Consider the following 11,946-nt stretch of genomic DNA (forward strand, 5'->3'; position numbering starts at 1 on the left):
GCTGAATTTCTGACGCTCCGGTTGTTTGACTACAGACATCCTCTCCACATTTGCGCTCTCTTTCCACACACACACACACACACACACACACACACACACACACACACACACACACACACACACACACACACACACACACACACACACACACACACACACACACACACACACACACACACACACACACACACACACACACACACACACACACACCTTTCCGTTTCACCCTGCTCTGAACCCGTTCTCTGTTGACCGTGCAGAAAGCTAAATAAACATATGCGCTGTGTGCCCTACTACCACCACCACCACCACCACCACATCAACACCCACCCAACCACTGGGCCACCATTCTCCTCCATCACCCCCTACATCTCTACTCCCCCCCCCCCCCCCCCCCCCCCCCCCCAATGCAGGCCGTCTTCCACACTCGGGTTTCACCTCTCAGCAGCTTCCTGCTGCTCACAGTCACGCTGACACACACTCTTACACTCAACCTGTGGACTGTAGCTGGAACAGAACTCCATGAAGGTCTTTCTTCTACTGGAGTATAAGCAGCAATATAAATAATTATTAAGGACTCTGTAATGAGCCAATAATAAAAATCTGACAAATGAAAATCTGCTGAAATCCTTGTATTCTATTATGTATTTACTGTGTTTTACACCATAAATCTTTAACATTTATGAACTGTTTTACCATATTGTACTTGTGTACAGCTATTATAACTACTACTAGAAGTAGTACTATCTTAAATATTACCATTTTTTAAATTGCATACTTATTTGAATGCTCAACTTTATTTAAAATCTTTACATCTTTAGTTATACGTCAATGCTAATCTAATGTAATCCAAACTAAATTAATCTAAGTGTTGGGCTGCAGGCTTTAGTATTAGTAAGCTGTAAACCCAGTATGTATTTACAGTAGGAAAAATGGCAGTGAGACAAGTAATCTTGTTTTTTGATTACTCACGAAAAAGCTTGATCAAACTGGAACTATAGTTACTGCTATCTAATGCACAAAAGGTAACATTATTTAAACTGTACAATAATTAATCAATATTTACTGTAATACAATTATACTAATACAATGTAGATATATATCAATAAAAACAGCAGATTGCTACCATGATGATATTAGTGCAATTAATTGTAATGACTATATTAATAACATTAAATATGTTTACATTGTTTTACATGAGCGGTCATGTAATGTGACCAAACTCTTTCCTCTTAAAACACAAGTCGACTGAGCGAGTAAATACTTATTAATCCTTCTTATATTTTTTTTTCACAATGATTATTTTTATTCATGTTCCAAAGACCTGTAAATATTTCACAGTGAAATCCCTAAGTGACAGAATTAATAAATATTTCTTGTCTGATTATTGTTTTAAATCTATTTTTAACTGGTGGTTGAATTAAATTAAAATACTACTTTCGATATTATATCTAAGTATGACATTTTGTGTTTAATCTGGGAAAAACAGTCCAATCGAAAACAATCAAAAAAGAAACGTGAATCAGATTAAGTTTTTTTTTTTTTAATATATAAATATTTTCTTGTATTTTGACACAAGCATTGAGATAGATAGATAGATAGATAGATAGCTTCATACATTCCCTCCCTCTCTCTTTCTGGCGCTGCACTGCTCGCAGGATTACTTTCTGTCAGCGGTGTGACAGCTGTGTACATCTGGCTGCGTCGGGGCCTCTTACATCTCAATCCACACGTCGTTCCGGCCGGTGTCTGGGCCTCCGGACTCGCTGCCACTGCTCACCTCATTACCAACCGAGCCACACCTCCATCTGTCCGCCTAATATCTATATCCTACTGCAGATTAGCAAGAGGGGTCGTGTTTAGGAGGGGGCTCCGGTCCCAAGACGAGGAGGTCAGGGTTTGTAGGATGCGGGGAAATAAGATCTTGGAGGAAAGGTTGGTGGAGAGCGCACGTGGTGATGTCTTTTGGGTTGTGTGGTTGTTGGGGACAGAGGAAATGATGGCTGCTTGTGGACCACAGACCGAACATGTGACGTGAAATCTTCATCCTAAAGTTGTAGACTCAACCCTCAAAGTTTGTGTTTCATATTGTGAGCTGAATTTGGAAATAATTTGATGGATCATTTCTTTTACACCACTTTGAAAACATCCGGAGACTTGATGTTTATAGATTTACAGCTATTGCTGCAATTCTGACTTCCAATTGTGGCCATCTTTAAAATTTGATTTGATTTGATTGTGTTATTACTCAATTTATTTACTTAAAATAAATAAATCCTAGCTTCCTGAGGGGAGAGAAATAAACTACAAATACTCTCAACGCTGTAATTAAGTATTATGTTTATGTAACTATGTAGTACTTTCATGACAGTTTAACTGTGTAAATTTACTTCTACTTAAGTACATGATGTAAATAATTTAGTTACTTTTAGAATTACTTTCTACTGGAGCTGCACAATGCCTGGGACATGTATGTTTATTCCGATGTCAACAAGTGCAACTTCCATAAATATTGTGTAAAACTTACTGAACTCAGTTAAATATTGTCTTATGCACTGTGCATTCATCTAATTCTGGATCAAATATGTTAAATATGTTAAAGGAAATGAAAGAAAAGTGCAAGTTATTGCAATTAATTAAAAAGGTTGTATTTTGTATTTTTCTTTAGCATTTTCTCACACGGAATTGAGTAACAAATAGGGGAATTTCACTGTAGTCATTACTCTTTAGTATTTTATGTATGTATCCTATTTGTTACAAAATAAATAAAAATGTCTTATATGTCTTGTGTTTTAGATTAAACTGTGTAAAGCCTTTGCTGGGTGAAGGTCACTGACCTCTGGCACATCCAGTGAAATGGACCAAACCATTGAGATGCTGGTATGGGGGAGAGAGAGGTGACATTTTTAAAGCGACAGATACACTGTTTGTATGTTCAATTTCCTCTGTCACTCCTTAATTTTTAATGACATTGTTTCTTTAGTTTAATGGATCATTAGGCTATTTTTGAGGTTTTTCGAGGAAAAAAAAAGAGGTGCTCAGCTCCTCTTCATTTCTATCTACTTTATGTGTGCAGCCAGAACCAAATATACTGAATCTCTTTTCTCTTTAAGACTAAGCTGATTTGTTGGTTGAAAACTGAAGTATTAACATTGTTGATGAGTGACTTAAAACACTAAATCATCCAGTAAATAATAATATAAAATGTTGATAATTTACTCCTGCATATAATGTAAAGTAACATTGATTCAAAAGTAATGCTTTTAAATCAATGTGGTTTCTGTGCCATCTAAAGGTTATGCATTCACTTCCAAAACATGGCTTAAAAATAATGAAATGCACCATCTTCAACTGCTTTTGTTTCTGAACATATTTGAAAAAAGTACGTGTGAAAAAAAAAGCCCTGCAACGTGATGGAAATCTGTGCCACATGTGTCTCTGAAGGGTTTCTTATCGTGTTCTTTTCTTTATTTCTTCACCTGTTTGTGCTGATTGTGTCACAGTTTTCAGTCAAGGCTGGGTGTGAGGGAGAAAAACACAGATAGTGTGTGCTTCAGTTCAGAAGCTCTAAAGCAGACATGGGAAACTGGTGTCTTCTTTGCGGATTATTTCCAAAGATTTTCACGCAAGCAATATCGTCAGGTCCTGAACTGTAAATTAGTTTTCAATTATTACTTAAATACTGCAAAACTACACATTTTTAAAGGTGGAAGCTATCACATGCATGCATATTGAGTCAGTTGACTAAATATATGGCCATTCAGTTTGCTCCAGTTTTCATTGCTACTTATTAAATAATGAGTATTTATTTTTTGTAGGTAGAGATTTATTTGTGGCCATCAAAATCAGTGAAAAAATATCAAATGTTCTTCCTTCTCTCCTCCAAAGAGCCTTACAGCGAAAATCTTAATTTATGTAACCTTGCAGAACCTTTTTCACATTGTGTAGGTTTTTTGTTTTGTCATGAGCATTCTGAGTGGAAATGTGCATGAATGTTTTATCTAAATATGCAAAGAAAGTGAATTTACAGTTTAAAATCAACAGATTCCCTAAATTCAAATTACATTGCCATGTTAGAAATATAGGTACAATATATAAGATAATATAAAAATGATGTCACACTTTCAGCCAATCTGAACTTGATCCAGTTCATCTTGTAGGTGGTGTAACAACTAATAATGAAATAATGGCCAATAACATAATACATGCCAATAACATAAATAATTGTGCCAATTTTATATGCAATAAAAGGAATAATGTAATAACTTGCTAATGGTGTAATGGGATATTTGTGTTATTGTTCAAATAATATTTAGCTAATATAGGTTATTACATGAAAGAGCAGTATTTATAATAAAACTATCCTTTCACAATGTAATAACTGCAGCCAATATGCAAAGATATACGAGGGACTGTGTTTCTCCAAAAAGAAAGCTGTTTTTTTTTTTTTTTTTACAATTTTTGTCCAGTTTATGCAATATGTATTGTGGATAGTCATTCATTGAGGAAACAATAGCGCTCTCTCTTGAGTCTTATCAAAACATCTTGTGCTATATTACTTTTTTTATTACATTATTGGCTAAAATGTTTATGTTCCTGGAAGTTAGTTCATTACTGGTTGCTGCAGGGGGAAAGGTAAAATTGTACCATTCACAAATTAAAATATCAGCAAAGTTATTAGATACTGAAGAGAATGGCTCAATGCACCACCTTGTGGAATGGAATTAAATCACAAAAGGGTTTATATCAGTTTATTTCCTGCTGCACAATACTTTTACATCTTTGGAGATATATTATGACCATTGAATCCTCAAATGCAATTTTATATTTGAATATGTTATGGAGATAAAATATTCAGCATTTGTATTTAATTGAAATGCATTGTGTTTCTCAGAAAAGTGACAAAATACCCTTTTAATTGGATTTTGTGGGGGGAATTAAACATTTCTCCTGTAGCCAATCAATAACATGAAGTAATATGCAGAACTTGTGAGGTATGAGGAAGTATTATAACAGTCGTGACCTACATTTATTTTAATTAGTCACCTACGAGAGTATTAAAATAAAGTTGTGCATGAATGCTCTGTGTGATTTGCATCATGGAGGCCGGTTCATGTTTTTCTTTGCAGGCAGAGTGTGTAACTTTATCATGCAGACAAGACTCTACACTTATCGAAAGATTCAAGAACAGACTGTGACAGAAAGTTAGGAATGTGTGTAGGCTACACACACAAAGATAAGCAGCGAAGAGTGTGAGAGTCTGATTAAGAAACTCAATATGAATATTCATAATCTTTTCCACTTTCTTCACTGAGAGTCTCAGAAGCAAGGACGACGTGGGGGTTTCCAACATATTTGGTGGCACAGCGCCCCCTGCTGATCCGAATGGATTTAGTCTAACCGTTTGGATATATCTTTTTTTTCTTAATAGAAATGCCAAATATTAAGTTTAACGATATTATTATCCTGCATTTTCTTGTTATGATCCGACATTTAAACAACAAAACAGATGGAAATAGAAAGAAAACCCAGCATATTTTGTGTTTTCTTGCTCTGCTTTTGCAGATTTCACTTGTTTCTTGTATGATGATTATTAGCTCTTTATATTTCTAATTACATGTCCAGTTATAATGAGCAAGAGTGCAGATTTGAAGTTTCGATTTTAGTAAGATTTAATTCAGGTTAAAATGGGAGTGGAAGATTTTGTCAGTATTACTGTCCTGTAACATTTTATTAAAAAAAAACAAAATCCCGATGACAAGAATTAACTGGAGGAAAATGCTTATTTGATCAGAAGGAATTTAGAAATAAATGTGATTGAATCTCAATAGTAATAATTCAGATTTTTAAACAAACTATAGTTGAAAATAATGTAACGTGACAATTGCAGGCTATATTAAAAAAATTACCTTAGCTTTTAAAGGAAATTAGCACACAGCCATCTCTATATCTTGTATTCTGAAAGCTTTTAATTTGACAATTATTCATGGTGAATCATAATTTTCTCAACAGTCAGAACTATATAACATTGGCAGTAAGCTGGTTATCTATTTGCTCTCACTACTGTTAAACATTACAAGATAAATAAATGTGGGAAAATGTCTGAAAAATATCGTATCTATGGATCAGTACTTCAATCTAGGCCAGTAATAACATATTTTTTGTTGCCTTAAAAAGTATCAATTGTGTTAAAGCAGTCTTCTCACCACCATCCTGTTGGTGTGTCAGAGAGTTTTATGCTAAATTGTCATGCACATGATTTATCTTGATAATTTGCAATTATACTGTAAGCTGGGCACCTTGAATTCTAATTTAATATGTAATGAAGTTAGAGAAAACAGACTTATTGAATTGATAAACTGCATTTCCCATGATCACCTAGTGGTCTTCATTTCCGGTCGGATGCATGACGTCACTGCAGAGATGGCGGCGCTCGGTGGAGCACGGTGTTTCCTCCGGAGCTGCTCCCGTGTGAAAAGCGTGCAAACGAGCCAGCAAACGTTGCTGCGATGTGGCGTGCGGACGTTTTGTAGCGAAACACAAGACAACGGTATGATTTTATTTCTGTGAATGTTAGTTTCGTGGACAGTTTTTTGTCAGGTCTCGCGCTGACCTTGTAGCTCCTGTTGTTAGCCTCGCGCTGCTGCTGTCATTCATAACAAACACGAAATGCCATCTTCGATGAAGATGGAACTACTTATTTAAAAATAAATCAGTTCTTGTGAACTATGCTATCTATCTATATATCTTTATACCATAGCAATCATTGAAACTTTTTTAACGTTCAAGAGTAAAAATGGAATATAAACTTACAGTCTATAGCAGAGGTGGGCAATCCTGGTCCTGGAGGGCCGCAGTCCTGCATGTTTTAGACGTTTCCCTGCTCAAACATACCCGAGTTCTCATGATGAGGCTCTACAGAGAGCCTGATAACGAGCCACTAATTGCTGTCAGTTGTGTTGATGTGAGGACACATTGAAAACTTGCAGGGCTGCAGCCCTCGAGGACCAAGATTGCCCACCCCTGGTCTATAGTACAAGTCATGCCGTGGCCCCGGAGAGCCCATGTCCTGCATGTTTTAGGTGTCTCCCTCCTGTAACACTTTCCACTGAGGGACTTGAGATCAAATAATCTCTTCTATAACCAAAGCCTGGCCACAATGGCACCATTGACAACAAAGGGTGATAGAGAGGAAATCATAAACAAACAGAGAGAGAGCGAGAGAAAATCCCAGAGTCTTTGGTTGATGCTTTGCTCAAACCATCTACTCGTGTAATTTCCTCTGCAGTCACAGCGAACAATGCAAAGCCCCAGCTCTCTGATCCAGCTGTGCAGGACATCCTCACCAGGATAACGGGCCTCGACCTGCAGAAAGTGTTCCGACCAATCAAACAGGAGCTGAAGCCGCCCACCTACAAACTCTTGACAGATGAGCAACTGGAGCAGGTGCTTTTTTTTTTTTTTTTTTTTTGTTACATCTGTTGTTGACCATTCTCAATCACACACACACGTGTTTGCAAGTGCTACATCATTCAATTACCTGAACATGTGTGTCCAGGCAGTGGAACTCGCTAAAGATCAAGCTAAGAAGCTGCTGCAGATGCCCCCTGTCCTGCCAGAGAGGAAGCCCATCAACGATGTGCTGTCCGAGGACACGATCCTGGAAGGCATGGACACGGCCAAATACGTCTTCACAGACATTACCTACGATATCCCACACAGGGTTTGTTTACACACACTACTTCTTCATGTTTGGTGTGCTGATTGCGGCATTTTAAGTGACAGACTTTAAAATTGATGTCTACATTGCTTGTTGATGGATTTTGCATGATTCATAGCTACATCCAGCTCCTTATGAAATGCTTATATTGTATTTTTTTTACCTGCAGGAGAGATTCATAGTGGTACGAGAACCCAGTGGGGTTCTTAGGAAGGCTACGTGGGAGGAAAGAGACCGGCTTATTCAGGTCTACTTCCCCAGAGAAGGACGCAAACTCAGAGCACCTCTCATTTTCAAAGAGGAGAACCTCAAGGTATGAACCCTCTCTCTGAACCCTGTCTTTCTTCCCTGTGGTCTTTTTTTTAACCTAAGTTGTCTCGATCGCAGCAGTCACACTATGAATAATGCTCACTCTTCTGAGTCGGACTTGTAGCGTTTCTATTAAAAAGGCAACGTAATGTCTGTTATGATATTCTGTCGTACTGGAACACAAGCCAAATCAATAACTTGAATCCTGATTGCATCTCATTATTGCTGCTTGTTCAATGTTTTTCTGGCTTGCTGTATTCATCATATGACATACTGGGTGAACAATGGCATGCACATCTTAATGGGGGACGTTTTTATATTATTGGCTCGCTGCTGAGGGTGACTTCCACACTGTGTGACGCCTGGTGTTTATGTTGCAATCTCATGTGACAGCGGTTCATTAGAGCAAGACAGAAGTAACCTCGGGAACTCGAGTCAACAGAAGTACTGAGACCTTTTGTTGTTTTCCTACACATGTATTCTTGTTTGGTTGAGTCATCTATAAGCAACAATCAAATCAGAATAAGGCTACAAAAATATATATACAATAATTAAGAAATTGTTTCTATATACAATATGTTTACGCTATAATTATGATTCACATAACGTAGTAGCAGCAGAAGAAGAAATACTATAAGTGGATGTATTTTATAAAAAAACAGTCTAAAACTAACTCTTTTGGCCAGAAAAGAGGGTATTTTTGTTTGTCAGTTCACGGAAAGGCAACAATGATCTGCACCTACTGTTCTAAGATTTTCTATTGTTATGCAATTTTTGAAATGAATTAAAACCCTTTGAGGAACAAATGTGCATTAATTTGTACTACTTGAACACTGACATGGCCATCCATTGAGGAAGAGTTTCAGCCACTGTTGTGTGACCTATTCTACTGGTTACTTCTTTCAGTAACTCAACACACCATGTTGTGATTAAAAAAAGGATTTTGAGATTAAACATGCTGTTACATATTGGATGACACTCTGGCTTTGGTAGATACGATATAGCTGCAGGCAGCAGCTCATCACAAATATTCTTTGAGATGTTATTGCATCTGTGGTTTGTTTAACTCGGCTTCTGATTTGAATGTATTGTGATTTACATTAAACACAATTTTTATATCCTTTATTCGTACTCTGGATTCTTGAAGCTCAAGGTTTTGATTTTCATTGATGCTCTTCAAATTCAAAATGAAATACTTTTATATTTGAGAAAGGTTTCTTTCTGTGATCCTTTTATTGAATTTAATTAGAATCTCTTTTCTTTTTCCACACAAAAAACTGTGTATTTAAGGGTGTACAAATCTGATATTTTAAAAACAAGATGTTTGATATGATGTACATTAATAAAATGCAGTAAATAAGTGTTCAACTGATACGATGACATATTTAATTGTTTTATACCTTAGACGACTAAAAATCAAGGACAAATTAGCAACAAACCTCTGCAATGCAGCTGGTGTGAGCTGCAGTTGCTTTCTTATGGTGAAAACGAACAAAACGATGCTTGTATTCACTGCAGTGCCACATCATCACTTCTCGCAGGTTTACCTGATGTCACACAGCCCTAATAATACAGGGTTGTATGTAATAGATCAAATCTCAGTGAACTTATCTGAGCTCTTGTCAGTTCACGTGCACTTCAGGCTTCTTCTTTCGCCCCATGTCAGATGGTGTTCTCCCAGGACCGCCATGAGGACGTGTTGGACCTGTGTCTGGTCCAGTTTGAGCCCGACTCTTCGGAGTACATCAGGGTGAGCCGACATTGAGCTCCTTGCTATTTTTGACCCCATCGCCAGCTGTGCTGAAACACGCCGAATGTGCCGAGCTTGTTAAAGCGTGAAATCTTTCTGCCCGGTCAACCTCCTGTATTTGCTTTGCTTCGTTCGATGCGGGCTGTAAAAGGAGGAGAGGCAAGTTGTACATTTTGAGGACACGGCGCTGAGGGAGATTACTGTAAAGGTCAGGGGGGAATTTCTTTTGTGTTGTAGGTGCATGCGGCCACGTACGAAGACTTGAACAAGCACGGAAAATACGAGCTGCTGCACTCCACCAGACATTTCGGCGGCATGGCCTGGTACCTGGTCAATGCTCGGAGGGTGGACGGGCTTGTGGTGGACATGCTGAGGAGGGAGCTGTGAGTGTTTACTTCACTCTGTTCTTAAAATCCAGGCAGAAGCTCGGAGCTGAACTCTCACTTTGTTTGTTTGTTTGCGCGTTTCCAGGTTCCAGGATGCAGTGAGTCTGGTCTCCTTGTTCCACATGATTCATCCTCACAGCGAGTCGGCTCAGGAAGCCGCCGGCCAACAAGCCACTGGCACTGACCTGCTCAAGGTGAGAGGCACGGATACAATTTGTTCCCACAGGTGAAATTGATTGCACCTGTTGTATTTCCGTGGTGAATCAGGAGTCGCGTAGCTCTGGAGAGGTCAAAACAAGTGTTTCATCTAAGGTTTCCTGGGTGTTTCTCCACCATGTGAACGAAGCCAGTGTCTAGAGGCGGCACAGCTTATAAAAAGGCACGTTATATATATATTTATATATATATATATATAAGTATACATGGTAAAGACGTGGGAGAATTTTCTCTGGTCAGATGAGAACAAAATGTAGCTTTTGGGGCTAAATACAAAATGCAACATGTGGTGGAAAACAAGCACTACACATCACTATGAACACCGCATTCCCACTGTGAAACATAGTGGTGGCAGCTTCATGCTGTTGGAATGCTTTTCTTCAGAGTCCATGGGAAGATGAATGGAACCAAATACAGGGGCATCTTGGAGGTAAAAATAAAAAAAAGGGGGGGGGGGGGGGGGGGTTGGGGTTAGCAAGAGAAATAGAAGCAGAATTGACAATAATATATAAAGAAACAGGCACGCTGAAGAAGCTGCCACCGACACCGATCACCTCCAGTCACTAGTCGAGCTGATTGGCAGCTCTGTCACACACCTATTATTTTTTTTCCATCATGTGTATACTCTGTGCTGCCATTGGATCCGGGACCAATAGATTGCGCCCCCTGAACGTTCGGGGTGACTCAGGAGTCAAGTGAAGCTCTCCCGAGGTCAAATCAAGTCTGTTTCATCTAAGGTTTCCTGCAGGAGAGGTTTGGGTTTTTCTCCAGCGTGAGAACCGCGGGGCCAAGCTCAGGAAACATCAGGTCTCATTAGAGCTCACAGCACGTCGGCCTTGAAGCATAGGAGAAGGGACAGTGAGAGTGACAGCCATTTAATGTGGAAAGGTTAGGAGGTGTGTGTGTGTGTGTGTGTGTGTGTGTGTGTGTGTGTGTGTGTGTGTGTGTGTGTGTGTGTGTGTGTGTGTGTGTGTGTGTGTGTGTGTGTGTGTGTGTGTGTGTGTGTGTGTGTGTGTGTGTGTGTGTGTGTGTGTGTGTGTGCGCAATCGAGGCCTCTTCTTTATTCACGGTTGATTGCAAAGCTTCTTTTAGCCACTCTGATACTAATACAATGAAAACAGCGATGTGGTGCACCCCATAGCTTCGGTATAATTAGGGGGGAGAGTTATTCACTCCTTCACCTCTGACCCCTCGTTTCTGCAGATCTACGCCCATAAGGAGTCCCAGAGGTCGGGCTACATCGAGCTGGCCGTGCAGGCACACGAGCAGATGCCTGCTGAGGACTCTGCTGCCTGACTGCCCTGCACATCCACATCGATATATAAATCAATCCACACTGAGAAAATGGTTGCTCACAAGAGGAGACACAGACCAGGACAATGTCTCTCTGAAGTGAACTTGTCTGTGCGTCTGACTGAAAGGAAACATGTACATTTGCTAAATGTGAACCATCAAAGTCTGTATGAGTTACAACTTGTGTATATATAACAAAATAAAAAGAATATTTGTACTGAAATGTCCAGTTATGTCTTTAATGTTTGTCAGAGTCGAGGCTTTTCTGGTTA

General features: G+C 38.9%; 1 protein-coding gene across 1 annotated transcript; it reads left to right on the forward strand.

Moving 5' to 3' along the window:
* Positions 1-6,423: 6,423 nt before the first annotated feature.
* On the forward strand, positions 6,424-11,828 carry mrps22 (mitochondrial ribosomal protein S22; the record flags this gene model as incomplete). Its single annotated transcript, XM_080508326.1, has 8 exons — positions 6,424-6,550; positions 7,289-7,446; positions 7,559-7,723; positions 7,890-8,033; positions 9,696-9,779; positions 10,017-10,162; positions 10,251-10,359; positions 11,585-11,828. 8 exons carry the CDS (start codon positions 6,424-6,426, stop codon positions 11,675-11,677), a joined length of 1,026 nt encoding a protein of 341 aa, XP_080364452.1. The 3' UTR covers positions 11,678-11,828.
* Positions 11,829-11,946: the final 118 nt, after the last annotated feature.

The sequence above is a fragment of the Blennius ocellaris genome, assembly GCF_963422515.1.
Source record: "Blennius ocellaris genome assembly, chromosome: 2".
In the NCBI taxonomy this organism is placed as follows: domain Eukaryota; kingdom Metazoa; phylum Chordata; class Actinopteri; order Blenniiformes; family Blenniidae; genus Blennius; species Blennius ocellaris.